At 37.0% G+C, this 26,982-nt stretch overlaps 1 protein-coding gene across 6 annotated transcripts in view; it reads right to left on the reverse strand.

Annotated features, from left to right (window-relative positions):
• Positions 1-6,072: 6,072 nt before the first annotated feature.
• LOC148871627 (uncharacterized) overlaps positions 6,073-26,982 on the reverse strand; it is a 34,368-nt gene continuing 13,458 nt past the window's right edge. For all 6 annotated transcript variants that reach the window (XM_088971383.1, XM_088971384.1, XM_088971379.1 and 3 more), the window contains 6 exons: positions 16,038-16,096; positions 15,722-15,927; positions 8,889-9,241; positions 8,317-8,817; positions 6,825-7,325; positions 6,073-6,738 (listed from right to left, as the gene is read on the reverse strand). In XM_088971383.1, coding sequence (XP_088827509.1) covers positions 6,190-6,738; positions 6,825-7,325; positions 8,317-8,817; positions 8,889-9,241; positions 15,722-15,927; positions 16,038-16,057 — 2,130 coding nt within the window. In that variant the 5' untranslated portion in view covers positions 16,058-16,096 and the 3' untranslated portion in view covers positions 6,073-6,189. The remainder of the gene's footprint in view (positions 6,739-6,824; positions 7,326-8,316; positions 8,818-8,888; positions 9,242-15,721; positions 15,928-16,037; positions 16,097-26,982) is intronic.

Below are 26,982 nucleotides of genomic sequence, written 5' to 3' on the forward strand. Positions count from 1 at the left end.
CCTCACAACTGGGGCTCACATGTACATCTTGGAAACATATCTTATACTTATTAATAAATATTCACGGCAGATGTTCCCAATACAGGGTGGATGTACTTGTGAGACGCCCACTTGTGGGCTAATTCCATTTAAACTTTTTGTTTGATTCCTTTTGCTTTTTTATATGTATAACTGTATTATAAATAAAGTGGTAAAGTACTGGGACTACGTAAAACAAGGTCTGTGTTGAAGGAAAGTGGTTCCAAAATTTTGTCGTTTAATGCGAGGGTTCTGAGGGTTTTCTCCCTTTCTAGTTTCTTCCTCTTCTCTGCAGCAACCTCTCTCTCTCTGTTTCTCTCTGATATACAAACACATGGATCATGGGATGAGTGATGGTGGTATAGACAAGGCGGTGTCGCCTCAGTTGATGCCGAAAGATGGGTTGAGTATGGCCGTGGCTACCCAGAAGTCTATGCGGCAAATGAGTTTCTTCTGGGGCAGAAATGTGGAGATTCTCTTCCCTGGTTGGCCTGAAAGCCGGCTTGGCATGTACTTCTTGGCTCTCTGTTTCGTTTTTCTCCTTGCGGTAGCTGTGGAGTTGTTAAGCGTCACTTGGAGCTTCAGGCCAGGGATGAACCCAAGAGTAGCTAGGCTCGCTCGTACCAGCGTGTACGTTCTTCGCATGGGTCTGGCTTACTTAGTCATGCTCTCTGTCATGTCCTTCAATGGAGGAGTATTTCTTGTTGCAGTCGCTGGTCATGCTGTTGGGTTCTTCCTTTTCAGGAGCCATATTTTTACCGGACCAAGCTCAGCCCGGTCTTAATGAAAACCCAATCAGGCAATCACCATCAACCTTACTGATGCTTGTCGATGCTTAATTTATTAGTTGATTTTATTAATGATGACTCTTCATTGTGCTTAGATTTCCTTTTACTTCTGTTTTCTTCCTATAAATAAATATGGCTTCCCAACATTTGGTTACTTAAAGGAAGTAAGTTATGTAATTAATTGTTTTTGGTTTTAACTTTTAAGAGAAAATGAAGTGGAATTCTTTCTTTGTCACACAAAGATAAAAACCGGTTGCAATGGAACCCATTTGAACTATGTTTTATTAGTGCCCACACGACCTTCTCTATATCTTATAGCTTACGTATGAAAAATGGCATGTCTATAATCAACCTTTATTGCTTACTAACACTGGCCTACTTTCTTCTTCCATTAATCCTTACTCTGTTCTGTATTCCCCACCAAAGTTAGGTAAGAAGAAAGAAGATAAGACAGAGAAAGTGAGCGAGTGAGTTGAACCTCTATGAGACGCTTCTGGTTGGGTAATGGATCATCTTAGGCCAGCAGGTTGAGTAATTAATTTAATTAACAAAGGAGTGGTTAATCTTACATTTAACAATATATTTTAACTAATCATAGATGATGAAATGCATAAAATTACAAAAATTCCCACCTCAACGTTCCTTATTTTCTTTTCTTCATACTTTTCTCTTAAAAAATAATTAACCAAAAATATCCCCATTTTCTCCAAACCAAAGCATCTGAAATAACAAGAATCATTTCATTGGCATAGAAAAAAGTTTTTTTTTTATTCTCGATTCATTTCACTCACAAGAATGTTTTCTTCATCTTAAAATATAAAAATGATCCACTCATTTCTCTAATAAATCAAGAAAACCTAAATGAAACCATAAATTCATATCTATCATTAAAAAAAAAAAAAACTCTACCATTTCATTATGAATATTGAATGCAACCAGAAATCTCAAGGATCTATTGAAGCAATTGAGAGGGCTACAATGTTATACTTAGAAAATGAATCGAATCATAACTGTTCAAATAAATAAAAAATTGGTAGATTGGGGATTTAATTTAAACAGCTAAAGGAGAATCTTTTTCAAAGTTAACTAACATAACTCAAATGAAGGGGTTTTTGTTGTAAAGTGAAAGTTTATAGGGTCTTTGAAGCAAATGAAAGCTTAGGAATATTTGTCACTAACACCATAGTACGAGGGGGTCTTTATAATTTACCCAATACAAAAAGTATGATTAACAAGAAATCAAAATTGGGTCAATTTTACATGTACAAACATATCAATGTTGTTTGGTTGTAAAGGGCATAAAGCCAAAACACATTTTTGCAAGTGTTTGGTTCATAAAAGCATAGAATAGTGGTAGATCATTAATCTAATTTTCTACTGATATCCATAATGAGCTCAACATTTAATCCAGTTTTCCATCAGGCATCTCAAACCATTGTAAGAAAAAAAAGGCATCTCAAATGGCCCTGCTAAGAAATGTGAGATTGGAAACACAAATCGTTGCAAGGCATGAAAAAAGTTAACACATTCCATTCAAGGAATTGGTTCCATGAAAATCAATTGCTTATCATCAAATAAAACCAAAATCAGATATATATTTGGCTATAAGATTGAAAAAGTAAAAGAAAAAAAGGAAAAAGCTGAATATAGTGTTTTAGAAATGAAAGAGATACATAATAAAAATTTATTAGAAAATTGATCAAAACCATTGTTTGGACTGCAAAAACTCCTTAAAGACCAAACCTTGGTAGGATTTCAAGACTAGAATTTAAAATTCTGACAATCCAAGCATGTGAGAATCAAATTCTCATTGGAGAATCCAATTCCCCCATGATCAATCCAGCCCTAAAATGGCCCAATTTTGATTTTAATACTTAAATTAAGTGTACCTGATACAAAGACCATAAAACACAACTCCTAAAGTGGTTGTTCACACCCAAAATTCAAACCCAAACCAAGCTCCAAACTGAAGATGGTGTAGCTCTATCAAAAGCTCTATCTTGCAACAAAACTAGAACCAAATTGCATACTAACTGGCGTGAATAATGTCCAACTGTGGATCACTTTCAATCTGAGTTTTTGTAAAAAAAAAGAAAAACGCAAAAAAGTGCAAAATAGGCTTCTCAAGGCTATGTTAAACTAGGGTTTTGGGTGTTAGAGAGTAGAAAGCAATGTGCAAAATAATGCGCAAAAATTATGCATTGATTTCTACTTTCCTCTTATATAGACTTGCTAATTCTAATGTGATTAGAACTATCCAAATCTGATTTGGTTAGACTTCTAATTACTTGAGTAATTAGAGAGATCCATACCCAAAACCCATATCCATATTTGACCCAATGCATATGACAACTTAAGTTTTCATGTGACTAGTCTAACTAACTAATGGGATTAGGCCCATTACCAAGTAATTTCTTAATTACATGAGTTGCAAGTCAACTGGGCCTAAATAATGTATAGCATGGAACACGCAAAGCTTTCATATCAGTCCATAAAGGTTTACCTAGTGAACCCCTGAGCCAATCAAATTGGGTTTAATATAGGCTTAGCACTTATGTGTAAGTGATCATTGGTTTCAATCACCCTATGAAGCCGAAGGACAATGGATTAATGTTAAGATAAAAGTCCTTCAAATTTCAGCCCTTAAAGGCCTTTTGCACTTAACCTCTTAGTCCAAAATAATCAATCACCACACATAGAGAAGAACCTCTTTTCTAACTACTAAATGTAGTGTCACACCCTCTACTAAGACGAATCCTGTGATTGAAAACCTTTTGTAAACTCTTTCACAAATTAACATATTATAAATATAAATGTATTTTGCAAAACGATTTCAAAAATATATTGAAATCCACTACTAACAATTTTAGATTTCCATCAGAGAGCATAAACTCTAATATTCTTTTTGTTTAACAAATGGGTCAATCCTATCACAACAATCACCCACTCAGACAGTATTCTAAATTGCTCTAATATACCAAATTATTTGACCCTTATCTCACTAATTCACATAGCAAAAGCAATTTAGTCCAAAAGTTGTAATATCATTAGGGTAATTGCAACTTTTTAATTTTGTCCATTTGTCTCTAAGGTACAAGGCATAATTAGAAATTGCTCCATGTTCAATGTTTTTCATAAACACCCATTGACTATACCTTTGGTCTAACCCTAGAAAATGAGACAAATTACTCCACCAACTTGGTAGTACATCAATATCAATTTTGTCAAAATAAACTCCTCAAGTTTATCCAATGGTTGAGAACATTCTAAATTAACATAAGTCTCATAAATATCCAGTTTATAAGATAACATATAAAAAACATATCAATTACAAATATAAAATAATAATACTCTAATTTCATAAAACTTAGAATACATCAATCTGATTGGATCTAAGGGCATAGACTGCCTAACACATGTCCAGGGTAGTGCAATCTTGGAGATGATATTAGATCTTTAGCAACAAAACGATAAATCAGTCTTGTGGCAATATGATTCACGGTTCGTTGTCTCTAAGAAAGGAAAAAGATAAATAAACTCCAAATAAAAAGATGTCATAGGTATATTATCAGATCCAAAAAAACTAAAAAAAGAAACATTTAACTTCAAACTACTGCAAACACTAACTAATCAACTCTAGATCTACATTAGGAAACAATAATAGCTAGAAACATTTCCCAATTGGCTCTAGATCTGTAATGTTCTAGTTTTTTTTTTTTTTCAAGATATGAAAGTATCATTCATCTAATAGGGAAGAAACGATGACTAAAAACTTTCCCAATACCTTTTTTCGATTTATGATTCTCGGATTTGTGATTCATCTAGCAAGGAAAAAATAATAGGTGAAAATATTGTTTCCATTTTGTAGATCTATTATTGTCATATTCTTTCATTGATAAAGTATATTCTCAAATCTTTTTGTTGATTAGGTTGATTAGATTAGATCTATTTATCAGTTCACAGATCTTCCTATTGCAAGCCATACAAAATCAATACATTCTTTAGATTAGATTTTTGTAAAAGGAGGAAGATCCATCCTCCTATAAGAAATAAAAGCCCCATCATCATAATAATCACTGTACAAGAGCCACTCCCTCTATGAAGTGCCAAAATAATGGAATGAAAATGTTCTTCCAAAAGCTGGTAATGTTTTGCAAATGGCTATTGATGGCACAAGAAGTTAGTTGCTTGTTGGTCGATGAGAGGAATCTCTTCCATTTACATCGACCATCGATGAAAGCAATAGTTTGATTCAATTTTTTGGAAGCAAACTTTGTACTCATTTTCAGGGTAAATTCAATCTTGTGGCCATTTTTGTCTCAGAAACTATAAACAATGAAGCCTCAAGGGAAGGGAAGCATCAAAGACCCTACAATTAACACTTAACATAAATCATTAAAATATGTATTTTTTTATGCATACACACAATTTAATCCATTGCAAATAGAAAGGACTAAAAAGACTAGAGGTAACCAAAAAGGGCATTAGGTAGTAATAGTAAGAACTAAGAAATGATATAGGCAATAATTTAACAATATCAATGGCATTAAACAACAAAATAAGATTCACATGGCTGAACCCATATACTTGAGATAAGACTTGGATGATGTTAATGATGATGACCTTATGAGCACATATATCAATGTGCATTTTACTTTTTCCGCTTTCAATGCTCTGAAACCAAAGGCTCAGTTTGGAATGAACGCAAATACAAATATATAGAGTACAAATACATACAAAATAATACAAAATACAAGATTTTGCACTCTACAAATTTCTATTTTGCTCTACAAATTTGTATTTATAAGAGTACAAATACAAATATCTACAATATAAATACATACAAAACAATACAAAATGCAAGGTTTTACATTCTACAAATTTGTATTAACTGAGATTAATATGCAAATCTCAAGACTCAAACTCCAACCTATCATCTATATATTCACATAAAATGTAAATGGCAAGATTTGAACCCTATACAATTTATGTTAAAAACAACTAATTAACCGAGTGGTGGCTCAATTGGTATGTTAGATGGATAATCCCAGCGGAGCCGCGGATTCAAATCCTGCTAATACCACTTATGTTGAAAAGTTGGTGTTTATTGTGTTAAGTACCTAAAAATAAAACCATACTGCCAAAGTGCCAATGCATGAGACATTTTACAAGTTTTAAATATATGTGAATTGCGATCAAACCATTTGACCCATGACCCAAGAAGCATTCCGGTTTTCTGTCCCATCCGAATCTTAAAACATTGATGGAGACAAGGAAAAAAAGGTAGCACCTGTTTAGAGGGCCTTCGAGATATCAACTTAATAAAGCCGAACATACATCTCCAACATTATAAACCAGCCCATACAGAATTATCAAAACCATTCTAACCACGTAAACGTTTTAACAGCCAAATTTTTCTCAACCTCTCATCAAGTTTGAGGAACAATTTTGCCCTCCTCTCATCAAAAGCCAGAAATTCACAAGCTTCAATAATGAGATCATCGCCAAAACCTGGAATTTTCTTGACCAACTCAAATAACTCATCCAAACCTACAGTCTTGCTGCTTTGCTCTAGAGCATCAGCTATCCGACCAATATTTGTAGCCATAGCATTCATTGTTTCTACCATCGTATCAACAGTCCGTTTCCTCTTTACAGGTCTTTTGGATCGTGACAATAAATCTGGTCGAGCTCTAGTCTGCTGAGACGAAACTTCCATTCCCTCATCTATGTTGTCATTACTGACATCATCATCTGCTGACAAACACCGATCAGGTATCTCCAGCTCGTCACTGTCAGGACTCAAGCCCACATCAACTTTGGAAATATCCCTAGAATAATTTCCATTTGCTTGCTCATTGCCAAAGATAATGCACAACTCATCATAGTTTTCTAGGGATCTTGCTCGGAGATACCTGGCATCTGGGTGTGCCTGCAATCGACATAGGTTGATTAAGTAAAATCATTATGTCACATTTGTAACTCATACAGCGAAACTTTTGTCAAATATAAATGTACCTTAATATAGTCATTCCAAACAGAGTCATTTGCAACAACCATCTTCTGTGTTTCGTTCCAGTGGAAGCCACTCTGAGAGAGCAGTTCCTTCAGAACAGCATACTGTTTCTTCCAAGTTTTAAGCCGATTCCTAACATGATCTTTTGTCAGGTCAAGTGCAAATCTTTCATTTAAAGCTCTAACAGCAGCCATATATGCTGCATGTTTTAAAACTTTATGCCTTTTATTCCCCTGTTTAACTTGGTCTGCAAGTGTCACAGCCAGACAGCGGTCCATTTCATTAGTCCACACTAAGTACCGCCCCTTCTCTTTTGCATCTTCACTGTGAGTCTGAGATGCATCAACTGTCTCAATACCCTCATAATCAGTAGCAAAGTCCATATCAACTTCCTCATTGGGTTTGGAACAACTTTCAACCGCCTGCTCATTGCCCATGATAATGCACAACTCATTATAGTTTCCAATGTGCCTTGCTCGGAAGGCTTTGGCATCAGGGTGTATCTGTGAGTAATACATGTTAATCTAAAATGTATCAAAGGAACTATGACAATGAACGTATATAAACAATCGCATACGTGAAAAAGCACTCTCACGCCTATGTGGGCATTACTTAAATGGAAGATTGAGTTACAAATTCTGAAAGCATCTTAACTTTCAATCATTTTGAGTAATATATATACGAACCGCAGAGAATTCCTTTGAAAAACAGAATAGATTACATCACATTGTATCAATTAATTGAGCAACATATTCAGGAACACTTTACCAGACCTTTAATGGAAAAAAAATGATGGTCCTTGCCACTGTATAATCATATGAAACCCCTGATAGGGCTACTTATCTGGCATAGAAATACCTGAAGTAGTGGCAAGGATGCCAAATTTCTATTATAATTAATATATTCCATTTTATTGTATTAAAATTAATGAAATTTAGGAATCTAAGTACATACAATAAAATGAAAAACAACATTTCAAATTATTTAAATAATAATATAATATGAGAGGGCCATTTAGTGGGGAAGACTAAGTGACCCAGGAATCTTCCAACAGCAACCTAGTTAGGAGCCCAAAAGAACCTAACATGGGGCAAATTTCAACCTCTATTCATGGGGTAAATTTCAACCTAAGAGAACTAGCCACATGTAAACAATCCACCCTTATTTCTGGGAAAGTTTTATATTAAAAGCATTAATTTTGCAACATCTAAAATATTAATTTTAGAAAACCACCAATGCAAGATGAGATTGAACATATGGCCATCCAGAGGTTCCCAAATCTGGTCGATAGTTTGGGAACTTGCATATCATCTAGATCCCTCCATGTGGCTGAAATAGGAAGGTTATGTCAGGAAGATCCTACTTCGACTGATTAAAAAAGAAATCTTTTTTTCAAAAATAAAATCAGAAGTTGTTAGCATCTAGCAAACTTTTTTTTTCCTTTGAAGCATTTGATGACAGAAATTAACCAAGTTAATCGAACGTGTGACGTACCTTGATGTAATCATTCCAAGCAGAATCACTTGCAAAAACCATCTTTCGTGTCTCATCCCATTTGAACTCACTATGAGAAAGTAGTTCTTTTAGGACTCCATATTGTTTCTTCCAAGTTTTAAGCCGATTCCTAATGTGGTCCTTTGTCAAGTCAAGTGCAAATTTTTCATTTAAAGCCATAAGAGCAACCTCATATGCCATGTGCCTCAAATTTTGGTCTTTTATGTTACCCTGTTTTTTTGCTTCCTCTACAAGAATCTTAGAAAGGCAATGATCCATTTCATCTGTCCACACAATGTATTTACCTTTGTCCTTTGTTTTGCTACTATGAATGTGAGATGTATCAGTGGCCACTATACCCTCGTTGTCAGCACTCAAATCCACAACATCCACATTGGTTCTGTAATAGGTTACAGGAACATAATCATTGCCCAGGATAATACACAACTCGTTATAATATTCAATGAATCTTGCTCGGAAAGCCCTGGCATCTGGGTGCACCTGAAAGAAACATAACTTAGCAAGCAGTATCATAAAAGATTCTACGAATTCAAATTGAGTAGAAAATATACCTTGATGTAGTCATTCCATACAGAATCATTTGCAATCACCATCTTCCTTTTCTCATCCCACTCAAAACCATTTTGAGAAAGCAGATCCTTTAAAATACCATACTGTTTCTTCAAAGTTTTGAGCCGATTCCTAATGTGCTCTTTTGTCAAATCAAGTCCAAATTTTTTGTTTAATGCAGAAACTGCAGCTGTATATGCAGAAGAAGTTAGATTTTTATCTATTTTATTTCCCTTTTTCACTTGCTCTGCAAGTGTTTTTGTCAGACAACGATCCATTTCATTCCTCCACATTACATTTTTTCCTTTCTCATTTGTGTTGCCATTTCGAATTTGAGACACATTGGGATCCATTCCTGGCAATTCAATATTAAGTACGGTAAATATTGTGTTTATTACAAAATAAATTCAGCATAAAATAAGACAATGAGATCATGTAGTTCAATGATCAGACTAGAGATTTATGTTTGTATCTCAGCAAACCTATCAAAAAGGTGAGGCATAAGTTGTACCTCAAAAACAACAAAAGCTTCAAATAGTGTACCTAAAGCGAAGAGAAATGGGAGCTTACATATCATGAACTACAATTTAACTTTTAGTTTACCTTACCAAAGACACAAAGCATGTGCCCACAGAGGAAGCTTATACAATACAAGATTTATCAAATCCATTTACGAATAAGCAGTTACAATATACTTTCATCAAGGTATCAATTTCACTTTTCTCCCATTCATATATTCCTCGTGAAATAGAAAACCGAACGTTGTCAGTTTGCCCGACCAAGTTGAAGCCAAAAGATGACATATTCTTGAAAGAAGAATATTATTGTTTGCCTTTGCCTTTTCATTTTCCATTTTTAGGTTTAAAATAGGAGTCTGAGACTTTAGGACACAAACTTTATGTATTGAATAAACAAAAACATCAATAGCCATAAAATTTAGGGTAAATTGCTGAAACCTCCCCTGAAGTTTCTGACCATTGCTGACATCTTCCCTGATGTTTGACAATTGCAATCACCTCCCCTGAACTTTCTGATATAGTTGCAAGCGCTTCTTTAGAATCTTCTAAAGAGGCATAAAAATGTCCAAAATACCCAATACAATTATTATTGAGCCTGGTTTCCACAGAAAAAAAAAACAATATAAATTTTATAAACAACAAAGAAATAGAGAATTTAAATTTGCAGCTTTGCCTTTGAATGATTGACATGAAGGGCAAATTTGGAAAATAAATCAATTTCAGAAAAGAGATTTGAAGGATTTGGGCTAGGATTCATATGAAGAGAAAATTTGTAAAAAAAAAAAAAAAAACATTTTAGTTGAAAGTACTGCATGGGTATTTTGGACATTATAATGTCTTTTTAGAAGACTCTAACAAAGGGGATCTACATGCAACTGTCAGAGAAAGTCCAGGAGGTGACTGCAATTACCAAACTTCAGGGGAGAGTTTCAGCAACAACCAAAAACTTCAAGGGAGGTTTTAGTAATTTACCCTAAAATTTATAACGAGCAAAACTTGAACTGACACATCCTAGGGTGGAACATGGGGTGGCCAAGATACCGACGACCAACCTCTGTCTTGATCAGCACACAACCTGTCACACCCTGGTTTGTGTGTCATATAGGGGATTGAACTTTCAGGGTGGGCCCTTTAGGATGAGCCACATAGTCCACTCCTGAAACCTTTCTAAGACAGTCTGTGGTCCCACTACAGAAGGTAAGGTCAACATCCCAAGTGGTGGGTCATTATGCATTTTTAGGTGGAGGCAAATATATCGAAGACATTCGAAAAAGGGGAGCATAATATTGACATTAATTTTTTTTTTTGTAAATTCTCCCAAAGGTAAAATCCATGCTAATATTTATGATAAAGGTGATAAAGGAAGGGGTGCATAGCATAAACCAATGAAATTATGTTGTAATAAGGCACTATCCTTGTAATTTTTGGCACCTAGGCAAGCATCTCATAATCAGTCCAACCACATTTGTTTTTCTCTGAGATTGGAAGAGGGAGTTTTTTTTTATGTAGGGGAACGGGGTGCATAGCATGAACCAATGAAATTATGTTGTAATAAGGCACTATCCTTGTCATTTTTGGCACCTAAGCAAGCATCTAATAATCTAAATGGTCACCTTCTATACAAAGCAAGAGACTTTCTTAGATTGTTCCAGGCATTCATTTAAGTGAAGCCCCCGCCCCCCCCCCAAACACCTTGTCACCTAGGCAATGCCTTTGACAATAATACATAAATTCCTGCCGTTCTCAGTCCAACCACATTTGTTTATCTCTGAGATTGGAAGAGGAAGCTTTTTTTATGTGGGGGAAGTTTTTTTTTTGTAATAAAATAAAGTTCATTAAAATAAAATCAAACTTGATGCTGGCACAGTGTCCATAAACCCTCACAAGAATGCCTACCCCTCCCTGAGCCACCTCCTAAGTCCTAACGTAAACCCCATAAAGGAGGATACAGAAAACAAATTTAACCATTCTCTCCACTTCCAATTCCCACCTCTTCTTGGGAGTTCACTGCCACCTCATTTGCAAACCCACACAACATACTTGTCAGTATTTATTATGCTACCAGATATCTCCTCCCCTTTTCAACGACTTCTCACCTCTGGTAATCCTCAAAAGCATTGTCTAACAAAGACAAATCAATTTGAATGCTCTGCATATCTTTGCACATCAACTTGATTATTTTCATAGTTGTGTCCTTCAACCTTCTTTTAATATTAACTTTCTTAGCCATCTTATTGGAACCAATACTGAACAGACACCCTCTTTGTCAAGCAAAGATCTGTGAAATTTGTACAATTCTTAGGTTCTTCTGCCCCTTGAAATGCCTAGCAGCAGTAGATTCCTTCTCTATCTCCTATGACTCCTTATCCTTGTGATTATGAATCACTGAGGTATTCTATTGTATATCAAATTTTCTTCTGCCTAGCACCACCTCAACCCTACAAATTTGAATTTCAACACAAACTCCATTCTGCAAATCTGAACCCTTTATCCGTTGTCCTTACCTCTCTATGACCCTGAGATTTCTGCTCTTTCATGAAAGAATCTTCATACTCCCATGTTTCTATATCACAACTAACACCTATTACCTCTCTTTCCTGAACTTCAATGAATCCTCTCACTTGTTCCTCATTTGTTTCCACTTTTCCATGTGGAAAATCTTCCCAACACCCTGTCCCTCTCTTCATCTTGATTATATAGCTAAACTATCCTCTTTCCTCCCTTTCTTTCTTTTCCAGATTCTTCAAAAGTTCCTTGCAAAATCTTCTTGACCAAGAAACACAAAACCCAATACTTTACAAACATTAGTTCTGTCTAATCTGAAATCTTCTTCATAGTTTTAATCCTTTTCTTTTTCTTACATTTTTTGTCATTAACCATGAATTTCATTAATGACTAAAAGAAAACTCCTCAATCTCCAAATAGGATAGAGAGAAGACAACACAATTCATCTTTGGCTTCCATACAAATGTTTCAGGATTGCACTAAGTTGGATTTACATCAATTCCTGGGCCTGGTGCTCCCCAAAGAAGTTGGTCCCTGGTTACTCCATTAGTTCTAAGGTATTATTTAATTTGGTATCCATTTGAATGAGCTGTTTGGCTGTCAAAGGTAGTGCTTCTATAATCATCTGATGAAGTACCCAGGGGCCCTCATTTTTCTTCTCCAACCAACTAAGCATTACAGTCCTCTCCCACAATCAAGTTCGACTATCCCAAAGAATCAACTATTTTCAGGCCATGTATGAGTGCAAGAATTTGAGTTCTCAAGGAGTTTCCAGCCCCAATGGCCCAGTGAAGCTCATGACAACAATTCCATTATGATTTCTCAATGTTGCATAGACAAGCACAAGAATTAAATTCTGACATGTGCTTAAGAGCCCAACTCAGAAAGATAATAAAACATTGATTTGTAGGCACATCTGTTAGACAGTGCATGCCCTCAGCTCCAATAAGGCTGATGTAAACAGATATTTGTTATTGAATAAATTCAGTGCATTATTGCTTCATGTGTGTTATAGTGTGTTTCTGCGAATTACTCCTTAACTATGCATTTATTAGACTTATGTTATCATGTCAAGGTCAATACTCAAGTACTATCAAATTGGAGTATGTTGTATCAACTGCTCAGGTTAGACCTGAGATAATAGTGAATGGGTGTTTAGACCCTAGACCTTGGAGAGAGAGGGGTAAATTGGGAAGTTGCATTTAATCCCCTGACTTGATAATGATACTACACTAGGTAACTGAACTAGCCTTCTTTTAATATGCCAACCAAAAAGATTCTTTTGGGGTCAAATACTTGGATATGTTGGAGTAGACCGAGAAAATACTTGAGCAAGTGATCATTGTGATAGGATTAGCCACTTTTTCGGACAAAGAGAATATCTTGGTATACACTCTCTAATGGAAGCCTAAAACTGTTGGCAGTGGATTTCAACTTGTTTTGAAATCGTCTTGCAAAATATATTTATATTATAAATAGTTTATTTTGATAAAGAATTTGTAAATTGGTTTTAATCTCGGGATCCATCTGAGTGGAGGATGTGACACTACATCCTGCAGTCAGGGAAGAGATCCCTCCCTATCAAAAATTCTGAAATTGGTACAGGAAAGGAAAAAACTGATTTATTCTCCAATTTATTCTTTCCTAGCTCCAATATCTGCATCAGGATATCATTCATGAGGAGTCTATAATTGTTTCTTCAATATCTTCAAGGACAGGTTTTGTTCTATATAATCCTTCTCACGTATATGCTTACACACTTGAATGCCCCTGAACCTCTGTTTTGTGATTTCTCTTGTCCTTATTCACCCCAAATGACATCTGGTTTCTATATCTTTGCCTCCCACGTGCTTGCCATGAACCCTGTCAGAAACATCCCTTCTTCCAATACCTCTGTTGGATGAACCTTCCTCTGACACAATAGAATCTAACATCCCCTTGCTTCATGTCTCCACTTGAAGATGAACATTTAAGTTTGAATTGATACAGCTCCAGAGCTCCTCTTTCTTCTCCTCCATACCACCTTTATTTGCCTCATCAGAACCTCTTTCAGCTCCCAACACAACAGATACCTCCGCCCCCTCCCCCACCATTTTAATCCTTCACCTTATAATGGGGAGCTCCACCTGATTCTTAGGCAACGAGTACTTGCAGGGGCAAGGATTTTTGCTGCACAACCCACCAATGTTAACTTCTTCTTTCTTCCATCAACATGATCTCTTTGTTGATGCTGGTCAGAACTTCCTGTCAACCCACTGTTCCTGTTTTTTACTCATCATTTTTAACCCCATTTAGGGGCCAGCACTTGGTGCAATGTTAAAATAGCAGGCTGGAATGTGTGAAAACGCGGGTTTGAGTCTGTGAGCAGCCACTTGGTGCAAAAAATGCCAAAGAGTAGGACTGTAACAGTCTAGCCCTTCCAAGACCCCAGATAGCTGGGAGCAACATTGGGTATGGCCTTTTTCTTATTTTTAACCCCATTTGTGTATCATGTGATTGCCCACAAATAATCACCACCTTCTTCATGTTTATCTCTGCTTGATTCACACATCCTTTCATCGCAACTCCATAACTCCACCTCATTGGTTGTGGGAGAGGTGGTCAGATAGAAAGGTGATATGGAATTGGTGAGAAGATGGTAGAAGTCAGAGTTGGAGAAGATATGAAGCTACCCAGTAGGACATTTCACACCAAAATAGTGGATATAGAATTAGAACTTGACCCTGGTTGAGCCTGGAGGACACAGAGGTTGATGTGGATGCTGATTACATTGATGAGGAAGATGCAGATCATGCTCCCAGAAAGTTTGATCAAGAGATCGTCCCTATGCATGAAACTGTTGCTTTGAAGTAGCTGATCTAAACGTTAGAGAGGCAAACAACCAGCTGAACTGGGACATGGAGACCCTTGGGTGACCAGGAATAAGACTGGAAGACGTAAAAATAGTATGATCAGTAGACGTAAATGTGACAGAGAGGAAAGATGAGTAGCAGAGCTTAGACCCGTGGTGTATTTGTGGTCTGCTCCTCTTTTGAAGTACCTTCTGGTGTAATCTGTCTTTTAATTTTCCTTTTAAGTAACTGCATAAATTAAATAATGAGACTGCAAAATGATGTACATGAGAGGATGAAAATGCTGTACAAGATATACTAATGGAGCTCCATTCTAAAGCAAAAAAAAAAAAAAATTAGTGAGGGATAGCATAGCATGATCATCAACCAGTACTCTGTTCCTTGGGAATCTTGGGGTACAAATTGGGTCTCACTGGATTAGGAATTTGTTAAATTTTCAATGGCCCAAAGGCTGAGGGTTGGCCGCCATTTTTCTTTTAAGGGTGTAATTGATGTGGGTCTGTACCTTTTGGCCACTTTTTTTTCTGATGAGTTTATCTGTGGCTACATAGATAATTGAGGACTGATATTAATCTTCAGTTCAGGTTGTATATAGGAATACAAATAAATCGAATTGAATTCAAATAGGAGTATATCTGAATTTGATTCGATAAGATATCCTCTGGATTCTAATTCTATAAGAACCCAGCAGATCTTTTAAGATTAAGATTCAAATTCAATTTGATAGCATTATCAGATATCTGATGCAAAACCGATTCAAATTCAATTACAGTGAAATTTGAAAATCTCAATATGACATGGTGGTATATCTTACAAGGATTCCCAACATGAAACTTGAAAGAATTGAAGGAAAAAATATGTAACAGAAAAAGGATGTAAAAAAGGAGAGGTACAGCAATTATAATAGCCAACATTGAAATCAAATCTGTTTTTAAATTTAGTAAAAAGTTCAAACCAAACCTGTTTTGATCTGAAACCAAATCTGTATTTGACCCTTCTCTACACTGGTTATAATTCTACTGCAATGGTGTTGAAAACCCAGAAATTGCAGACCAGTAACTGCAAGAAGAGTGCTCCTCTGACGGTCACTATCTTCTCCAACAGCCCCAAAGAAAACTTCTCTGACAATGGCATTGAAAACCCAGAAATTGCAGGTGCTCTCATACCTACAGTTCATGTAGTTGATCTTTTAGTTTGAAATCTACCAAAGATCTCAGAACTGAAAACTAGAGAAAATACAAGATTATAAAAAATGAGAGAGTAGACAAAAGGCTACTTGCAGCAAGTCTCGGGCATACGGCATTCAGCATCAGCATCAGATGTTGAGGGATTTGCCTTTAAAGATGAGAAAAGAGAAGAGACGAATGGTATTAGTGTTTTTCACCAGAAGAAAAAGAGATGAGAAAAAAAATATTATAAACTTGATTTACATATCTAGGTCTGTCTAAGATGACAAATTACAATACTTCTACACAAAAGTAAAAAAAAAAAAAAACAGTTGACAAGGGTATAATAAATGTCTAATAAGTAGAAAAGAAATCAAAATTTACATATAACTATATATTATATAACTAAGAGATCAAATCGGCCTATATCTGAATTTGATCCATTTAGTTAACAGATCAGGTTTCCCAATTTGGTTAGATTTGTTTAGAACAAATGGGTATCCGAATCCAACTAGTTGTATGTGTGGTTTTCTGGGCGGGGTTTCATCTAACACTTTATGCATAGAGAGTTGGGTTTGCATGGTGATGCCTCTTTCTTTTATGGGTAAACCCTCATGAATCAATATGACAGGAAGATAGAACAAGTCCCACAAATTACAATACCTTTACCTAATCAAGACCATGCACATGGTTATGCATATAAGCTGTACACAAAAAGAAGAATAGAATAAGTCCCACAAATTCCAAAAATAATTTGCTCTTGGCCCAAAAGAGTCTTTTAAGAAGGATGACCACCAAACCTTTTCTGTTTTCAAGGAAGTGTGGCCTCTTTACTCAGCTCCATTTTGCTATATTTCTTCCATTCTTTTTCTTTTATGTACCTTAGCCGGCCCATTTACATGTTGATTACCATTTGATTGTTTCTTATCTGTTTATACCATTTTCCTGTAATTTTGAAAGGGATAAAATAAAAACAGTCCCCTCCATCTCAACCTACCATATGACAACAGTAGGAAACACAGAGAATGGTGTAATAAAGAGCATTACTGTGTATGATGGATATGGAAGGAACAGGGACAAAGGATCCATGCTAGTGGAGATATTGCTAATTTGAAATTGACAAGGATCCCATTCAGATTGCTGAATGGATGTGTGTGGTGTGGCCCCAGTCCTTCATGCATCTCTTATTCCAGCATATATGACATTGCTGAAAACAAACACGCAACTATCCAAGACTGAGATGATGTTGACAGGGGTCATCACTTGGAAACCATACCTCAAAAGACATCTTTGATTGGGAAGCAGAGAAGCTTTTTTATCAATAAAGAATCACCAGCTATCGCTAATGGAGATTCTAAAACGACAGGTTCCTAACCAAGAAAGGGAGGACAGAAGGTGGTGGCCGGGTAGTAGGAATGGTACCAACATAGTGAAATCATTCTACAGGTCACTAATGGACTTTGTGGGTTCCATCTAAGGTGGTCTTCTTTTCTTGTATTCTATCAACGAGAGATTACTCACCATAAATAACCTACTATCGAAACAGCTTTAGAGAATTCCTGTCAACTGTGCAGGGGTGCCAGTGAAAGTGTAGAGAATCTGCTAATACACAGCTCATCCTCTTTTACAATTTGGGCTCATTTTGTGAAGCTGTTTGGTATCCATTGGGTAACTCCAAGAGACGTGGTGGGTCTGTCTTGTGAATAGCCTTCTTTCTGACCATTGGTTCCCTTTGGCCTTATGCCAGTCCCTATGGTCAGAAAGAAACAAAAGGATCTTCAATAACAAGGCCTCTCCTATTAAACCTGAACTTGGGAAGGTGGAGCGGTGATGCAGTAGGGCTGGAACAAACTATCACAAGGCAGAAAGAGAGAGGAGAAAAGATAGAGAAAGAGAAAAGAGAGAGAAATCCCAAGGAGTAACTCCACGGGATCCTAGAATCACTCTAGGGTTTGTAGAAATCACTCTATACAGCAAACTTGCAAAAGTGATCTAAAGAAATCTTCATTAGCTTCAAAAGGAAGAGAAGACATCTATTTATAGAGAGACTTGTGTGGCCCGGGATACTGTTCACCATAATTACAAAAAAAAAAAAAAAGCCACTCCTTGTCTTGTGCATCAAGAAACATAATAACTTTCTACCTACTAATGCAAATAAGCTGAAAATTGAAAGAGAAGCACTACTAAGCTAGAGGAACAAGATGCTATAGCCCAAGCCCACATAAGACTAGTCAAAATGATGAAAATACCCCTGAACAGGTCAATCCAGGTCCCAAGAGTCTTCCCCATGCCAAATCAGAACCTGTTTGTTCACCTTCTTACAAGACTAGGTCTTATCACTTATGATGCCTGGACCAATCCCCATCAAGAGGACCATAATCCAATGGCCAAGCATGAACAAGAATTTGCAGGTTTGAAGTTTCATCATTTCTCCAGCACATGGAATCTGATTCTATCTTCAAATGATGCTGTGGATAGTTCTTTGTAATTTGATTTAAGGCGAGGCGAATTTTAGGGTATGCACCTCGCCTATGTTAGGGTCTTAAATTCTTAATTCACTCACTTACCAAAGCTCCAAGAACCCCCTATTTGCTAATGTTGTTCATTCATTCATTCATCCTAATAAAATATCTTCTTAAAAGGCAATTAAAACTATAAAATCATTATTTTTTGTGTGAAATTAAGAATTTAAGACCCTAACATAGACTTGTTTGCCCTTGCCTCGAGGGGCATGGCACAAAGGTGGCTTGTAGAATCATGAATGCAATATGTTTTACATCACATTAGCTACTTGAAGTAATGAAATTGAGGAAAAAAAAGAGACTGTGAGTTGTTTCAAAAAGGCACACGCCTAGACCCTTCAGCAAAATGGTGTAGCTAAGAGGAAAAATAGACATCTTGCAGTGATAGAAACATGACGTTCAGTTGTAATGTGCCACTTGTTTTTGCAGTGTTGCCATTAATACAGTTGTTTATCTCATTAACCACATGCATGCCCTTTTGTATTTTAGGCTACAAGACACCCTTTATTCTTCTTTATCTTGATGAAGATTTATTTCCTGTTCCTTTGCGTGTATGTGGGAGCATTCGTTATATGCAACATTTCCAAAACAAGGGCCCAGCCCTTACGTTTTGTATGTCTTCATTCATTTCTTTTTTTTCTCATAAATATGTCGATCTAATTATCCATATCAATATGGGAACCTATTGCTAAAACTAAGCCAAGCAAAGAGAGAAACATGGAGAACTTCGTCACAGCGACAAGGTGGAGAAGGAAAAACTGCTACTGGAGGAATCCAAAAGAGGAGAAATAAGTTTGAAACTTAGAGAAGATAAACAAGCAAAATTTTATCAGAACCTGGAGGTGCTGCAATGGTTGAAAGGCTTTATAGATGGATAAATTTACTTGGTGAAGACACAAGGTTGGAGGAATGACATCAGTGAAAGGGAGAAAAGGTTTATAGTAGAGAGCAAAAGAAACAGCAGTGGCTGGTTTATTGCCTTAGTAGAAAACTAGAAATCTTTGCAAAAGGAAGAAAACAACTAATTTGCCTACCAGAAGGTAGACAAAAAGACGGGTGGTTATCGATGGCCAAGGCCTTGGAAGAGTTCCTGGAAAATTTTGAGGCGGCTATGGGAACAGGAAACACCAAGGATAATGGGAAGGAAGTTCAAGCGAACACAGAACAGGACATACCGGTTAAAGAAGAGAAGAGGATGGATGCTACTCAAGATGGAGATGATGTGGATGACTGGCAACCATGTGGCATGAGTTGGGTGGATTGTAAAAAGAGTCAAAGCGACACCAAAAACTTGGAAACTGAAAAGCTGGAGGAATTAAGAACGAGCCAGTTTCCTTAAAAAGGCTAACTTTTCAAACTATTTTGAATTTAATCCAATGGTCTAATCTATCACCAGACCAAACTGAGCCAAGCGACAAATCTGAAGCAAGACCAAAACCAACCATTACTTGGCGGTCAGAGCAAGGTGGTATTTTAAAGAGGCATGTGCCCTCTTAGGTGCCTTCGGTTGGGATGACAATTGTGATCTACCATCGTCCCCATCCACACCTCCAAGCAGCCCTTCGATTCTTGAAGCAAAACCAGTCCAAGTTGAAAGCTGTCCTCGCTCCAGATCTCCAAGGAAGAACATGCAATGTAAGAAGGTAATAGTGAAAAACTCAACCACTCCAGATACACCTAACTACCTAACCCACGCTATATCATAGAACAAAGCTCTGACTCTGAGGAAGAGACTGATTGGGAGGATTTAAGGGGCTTAGAAGAGGAGAAAGTAAACCAGCCGTCAAGCATTGGAAGTGTGGATTCAACAAGGGGTTATAATTTCATGGAGTTAGAAAAGTTTGGTAGAACTCCTCTTTGAAGATTACTCGGGAATGGAAATTCTGAAGCAGAAAGAGACGGGAGTGGAAGAAGTCACCGCTGACTATGGGGAATCCTTAGAGGAACCACAAAGTGAAGAGATGGTGGAAACAATTTAGACACAAGAACAAAATGTCCACAATTGGGGTATGCAGGTCCACATTGAACCAAGCTTAGGAACACAAGGAACATATCCAGTTAGTGTTGGACAGTTTTGTATGCCCTTAGCTCCAATCAGTTTTGATGTACTTTTGATATTTAATGTAAATAAATAAAGTACATGTTTGATTCATGTTGTGTGGTATGCTTCTGTGTAAGACCCTTAAATTGGATATTTAATGAGACTCGTGTTAGTTTAGAACATTCATGGTTGTTGGATAAATCTGAGACTCGTGTTAGTTTAGAACATTCATGGTTGTTGGATAAATCTGGGGAGATTTATCCTGCCAAGGCTGACACTGGTGTGCTGCCAAGTGTTGGGGTGGTTTGTCTCAGTCGCCAAGGTGAGACCCAAGGCACATGCAGTGTATGATTACTTGAATCCTTGAACCGGACCAGATTTCCAGTATTGCCCTGGACCTTGGAGATTGATGGGCAAAACTGGAAAGTTACACCTGACCCCTAGACTCGATTATGATACTACACTAGATGTCGGATTGGATTGTCTTTGATATGCCAATCAGTGAGATCCTTAGCAGGGGTCAAAACCTGGGTATGTTGGGACAGTCTGAGAATTCATCTGAGTGGGTGATCATAGTGGCGGGATCAGCCCCTTTGTCGGACAAAGGTAATGATCGGGACGCACTCTCTCTAATGGAAACCAAACTAGCGGCAGTTGATTTCAATTGTTGGAAATTTGTTTTGCAAAATTTATATATATGATATATATTTATGTACAGTTTCAAAATGTTTGCAAATGGTTTTAATTCCTGGGATCCATGTGAGTAGAGAGTGCAGCACTGTTCCTTGCAGCCGAGGGAGAGGTCCTCTCTTGTCGGGCAGTGCTTGATCATTATGGACTGAGAGGTTAAGTGTAAGGCCATTTAGGATAATACCTGATGGGCTAATCTTGCATCTGCCCACAGTCCCTGGGTTTTTATAAGATGGCTTGGCCCAGGGACCACTTAGTGTAAGTGTTGGGCCCATAGGGTCCATGTGATGGGCTCAGGGGGTTCACTGGGCTTTCTAGTGAATTCGGCTAAGTCTTGTAACAAAGGTTGGACCGAACCCATGTGGCTGATGTGGAGATCAATGCTTGGGTCCCACGCCATACAAAGAAGCCCAACTAGGTAGCAGTTTGGAAACCTATTGAGCATTATTTATTTATTGGGCCTAAAAGCCCATTTCGAACTGGGCTGATATGATCACCCACTTAAGAAGGCGAATCTGCAGATAGGATTAAGATTAACCTCCTGATGAGATCAGGAATGGGCTGACCTAATCTGCAGATAGGATTAAGATTATCCCCTATCCAAATACAGATTTGGATTGGGATAACTCCTAATGGAATTATGAGATTTCTTAATCACTAAGAAAGGAGGAAACCTTAATCAAGAATTACAAGAATTCGACCTAGGGTTTTGCAGTGAACACTCTCTACAACCTGAGATAGGATCTCATCTTCCCTAAGCTGAAAAACTGCAATCACGCCACTTTCAGACTAAGGGATCTCCTCTAGCCGCCGCCACCTTGCTGCATAGTTCGAACTCCATTGAAGGGAGAATCAAGAAATTTGTTCTTGATGTCAGTCTTGTGAAGAGTTCGGTACGTGAGACCTAAACTGTTGGTTCTACCCCACCATCGTTGTGTCATCTTCAGCAGGAGCAGATCTTGGATCTTTCTTTGGGCATGAACACCGACGTTGGGAGATTTTGATTCTCTGTATCAGGTATAACCCTTCCCCTGATCTTTGATTCAGATCTGGTCTGGTTTGGTTCGAGTAGATCCTTGAATATTTGATTCTAAAATAAGGGAATGCGATTCCCAGTTGGAAGAAAGGTAGGAAATTTTTGAAATTTGCCCACCCATTCCGCAACCTTTTTGGCGTCCATACGGTGGATCCTACCATTCTTTCAGTTAGCAGTACAGGATGTTATAGAAAAGGAGCTTGGCTAATCTAAGCCTGCCTCTAGGAAGGATAGTTTTTCTTCGGTTCAGGGAATCTTGTCCCCCCCCCCCCGTTGACCTGCTTCTGTTCCTCCTGCTTTTATTTCTTCTCCTAACTTTGCTACCGGTTTTGATATTTTTCCTCCTACTGGTCTTGCAGATCAAGCCATTGGAGCCACACCTATTGTGAACAATGACCCAAGTACCCTAGAAATGATAACCTGGTGACGGAGAAGAAAATCAAGGACCTAGTCTTGAGACATTTGGCAAATTTAGTGGAGTTGGAGAAGAATGGGGAAAATGTGGAAGGGCGAGAAATTCCCTCAAAACCAATAGGAAGAGAAAGGAGTGCCTGGTCAAATAGAGAGACAAAAGGAATAGACAATAATCAAAATAAAAGGAAGGGGAAGAAACAGAGAAGTTCTAATAAAGACTCCACTAAGCCAAAAGCTTATATGAGGAAGCAAGGGGGAGAAGAGAAAAAGAAAAAGGATGATGACGGAAATAGAAAAATTAACTAGTGGAGTGGATTATGATAGGGGTGAGAACTAGAAGGGGGAGAAAAAAAAGAGGTCAATAGTTCGAGGGGAAAAGGATGAAAAAGGATAGGACATTGTTAACAAGTGGTAATGAAGATCCTATGTTGGAACGTCAAAGGCTTAGGGCAAGGTTTAAAATGTCGATGTCGATGGAAATGTCGCTTACCCAAATATAGAACATACGTCAGTAATGTCAGAAATGTCGGGAGGAAATAATGTAAAAACTACAGACACTGGGGAAATATTATGAAATATTTGGAAATATGATATTCTATAAAATGATAAAAGAAACATTAATACACCTTTCCAAACTATTATCTTCCATGATGCATATGTTTTTGTTCGAATAAATAATTAGAATTAAATCATGTAAACAATATAAACAATTTAATATTTTATTATTAAGAAAACTATTTTATTTTATTCTAATAAGTAATTAGTTTAAGTAATATTTTTGTTATGATATAAAATATCTCACTTTTTTTTATCAATAACACCAATATCTCACTATTTTTTGGTTTTTATGAAAATCTCATCTCAAATATTAACTTTCTTATTATTATTTCATTTTTTTATTACTTTTATAATGAGGGTCTAAAATATCACCATATAAACTATTTAGTAAATCATATAAACTAGATAAACCATTTAATATTTTATTCATGCATTTTATTTTATTTTAATAAGTAGTTAGTTTAATCATTTTTTTATGTATTTTATATTTTATCTTAAATATTAATTTTCTTATTACTTATTCATTTTTGTTGGCATTTATAATGAGGGTCTACAATATTACTATAGACCTTCATATACTTGTAAAATAAGACTATAAGAATATATTAAAGATTCTTTTTATAAGTTTTCTATTAGGAGGTCTATAGTATTACAATAGACCCTATTGCATTGTAACATCCTTGTAGTTATGTTTTAAAGATTCCATTTAAAGGCTTGCTTTTCTGATGGTCTATAGACTTAGATAAACCATCATGTACTGTAGCATGTCTTTTATAACATAAACTAAAACATTTAGGCTTAAGGGTTCATTGGTCATTCGAACCCTCGACCTGAAACTTCGAAGACTCTACAAAGACTCAAAGACGCAGTGCGACTGTGCGAGGATTTTAGGAATCCAAAGATGAAGACGAAGAAACAGAAGAGGAAGATGAAGACATGCATTCTCCTCAACCTCTAGTCCTCAACTCCACATCTTTTGTTTTCTTTTTTTCCCCTTATTTTTCATGGTATCCCTTCTTTCTTGTCTCCCCTCCCTTGATAAGTAATCTTCTTCCAACCTATCCAACTCTACCATCTTCTATAGGATTTCTGATTTTTTGGTTTCAGCATTTTCAAATACAGCTTTGTTCCACCCCTTCAGATCTTCTCTTAATAGTTGCAATTTCCTCATCAAGATACAACCAGCCCTTCCCTGAATCTGATAACTTTTCTGTTTGTTTTCTACAAATTGTAAGCATTGTGGATGCCCAAACCACACGTTTTCAAATCTAAATGGTTTAGGCCCATCCACCTTCAAGAAATTCTTCAAAAGAATTGGTTTATGGTCCAAAATTTAGAAAACAAGGGTTTCCTGCACCACCTCTGGAAAGATTTCCTCCCACCTAGCATTGAATTGAAACCTATCTAGCCTCCTAAAATTGATGGCTCCTGACCATTCGATCACAAAAATTTGATGCTAACACCCTACAATCATTTAACCCATTTCTTCTCATGAACTCCCTGAAGCTTCTCATTCCTCTTGACACTCTAATATCCCCCCCCCCCCCCTTTCATTTCACTAATTTTCAAACATAGGTTAAAATCTACCCCAAACACTTGCATCATGGGCTCCCTCAAGCTCCTCCCACAACTCATCCCTACTCCCATCCCCATGCAGCTCCTACACATTTATAACACCCTCCCCTTTGACTCCAAATGATCCAACACCACCAACACCGAAAATGCCCCTTTAAAGAATAAACCCTTGCCCAAGCCTCCAAATCCCAGATCATTAACAACCCCCCTGCCAACTCATCTGCCTCACACTCTACCCACCCACAATTACTTGTTACTGGGCTGTTAGTGGGCCTTGGACTGATATTCTTTTATTATTGTTGATTTCTGTCCAATTGACTTATTATTGGAAAATTTGTCGTTGTATTTACAGTTTTAAGAAAATGTAAAAGTTAGTGGGATCTCACACTGAGACCTACGATTGGAGTGTTCTTTCTCCACATCCTCTTCCTTCTCTTTCTACTTTTCTGCAATAGTTTTTTTTTTATTTCAGCACTTTGTTTTTGAATTTTTCTTTTTATTATTTGCTGTTAGACATCAAGTTAGAGAAATATAATCCCTCTTGTGGCTAACTCCTTTTGTGAATATATCCACTATGGATCCCAAAACCCACTAGACCTAGGATTTCCATGCAAAGCCAGGCCTAAATACTTCAAAGGCCAGTTAGAGACAGAGCATCCAATCACTGCAGTATAGCTTCTCATCTGTCCTCTCAATACATTGATTAATTGTAACATTCTTGGTGCTCAATTGTGGAGTATAGGGAAGAGATCACAAACTTTTTTTTGAAGAGTAAAAGGAAAAAATTTATTAATAATAAGAAAAGGAAATACAAACTGAGATGTGACAAGATGGCACCCCACCAATACAAAATGACTAAAGACTAGATAACAAAAACTGTTCAATATTACAAGTCTGCATTTCAAGAACATTCCAAAAATTCTCCCCCAAATCTGATCTACTTATTTGATCAAAGTCAGGAAGCACCAAAACCCAATCTGACACATGTTTCCCAACCATGGTCCCAAGCAATTCAATATTTTTGAACTTGTCCTCAGACAATCTTCTGTTTCTTTCATTCCAGATGACCCAGCATATAGCAAATGGGATACAGCTCCAGACTATCCTTGGCTTCCTGCTACGATTGAGTCTGGGCCAGGAAGAGAACAGGTCAGATGATGACCTTGCCTGGAATACTCTTACTCCAAACAGGAGGGAATAGAACTTCCATATAAAATTTGCAATCTTGCATGAGTAGAACAACTGGCAAACAGACTCTTCGTCCGAACAGCAAAGGTAACAGTAACTCACCAAGTTGAAGCCTCTACTTTTTAAGTGATTAGAGGTTAGGATACTGTCCAAAGCAACCAACCATGCGAAAGCTTCCATTCTAGGAGGAACCGGATTCCCCCAAACTCCTTCCAACTGATCCTTAAATAAAGCTAGGTAGAAAGATTTGACAGTAAACTTTCCATTCCTACTCTCTCTCCACCATAATCCATCCCTTGAAGAAGTTGTATCCTTTGTTTGCTGTAGCTTTTTTTTTTTTTTGAAGAATCAAGATAAATTTTCATTAAGAGAAAAAGATTACATACTAACATCCTTGGTTGTCTAGATGACACACCAAATGCATTCTCAAAGCTTTAAATTGAAAGGGATTATGCATTACAAGGCTGTAAAACAAGGAAATTCCAGAATTTTTCAAACAAGGAAATACACCTCCACTACCTAACCTCCCAAGGTTACCCATACTGCAGCCACCAGAGTTCATCTTGATAAGAGATAGGGTAGGCAGCCTCCAAGAGATCCTTGCTCTCAGCTTAGCAATAGAATAATTCGCAATGGTTTGCCAATTTATAGCCACATCGTTAAAGGAGAAACAAGCAAAAATTGGCAAAATCTTGACCCAATTACCACCCTTACCAAGATAGTTTCCATAAAAGCTTCCTTAGATTGACATTTATTGAGGAAAATCCTTTTGTTACACTGACCCAATCTCATTCTACTTCCTTTGCCTACTAAAAATTTTGAATATTTTGCAAATTCTTCTTGCGCTTCGTTATCCCTTTCAACACATACACCAGATGTTGTAACTTCCATAGAACTCCAACCAAAATCTTGCCACCCCATACTTACAAACTATCACCCTTCTCCAAAGTGCATCTCTTTCCATATCAAATCTCCATAACCATTTTCCAAGTAACAATTTGTTGTTTGTTCACTTCTATAACCCTTCCAAG

The sequence above is a fragment of the Nelumbo lutea genome, chromosome 2 (genome assembly GCF_056320005.1).
Source record: "Nelumbo lutea isolate HS-2025 chromosome 2, American lotus-T2T, whole genome shotgun sequence".
Classification (NCBI taxonomy): domain Eukaryota; kingdom Viridiplantae; phylum Streptophyta; class Magnoliopsida; order Proteales; family Nelumbonaceae; genus Nelumbo; species Nelumbo lutea.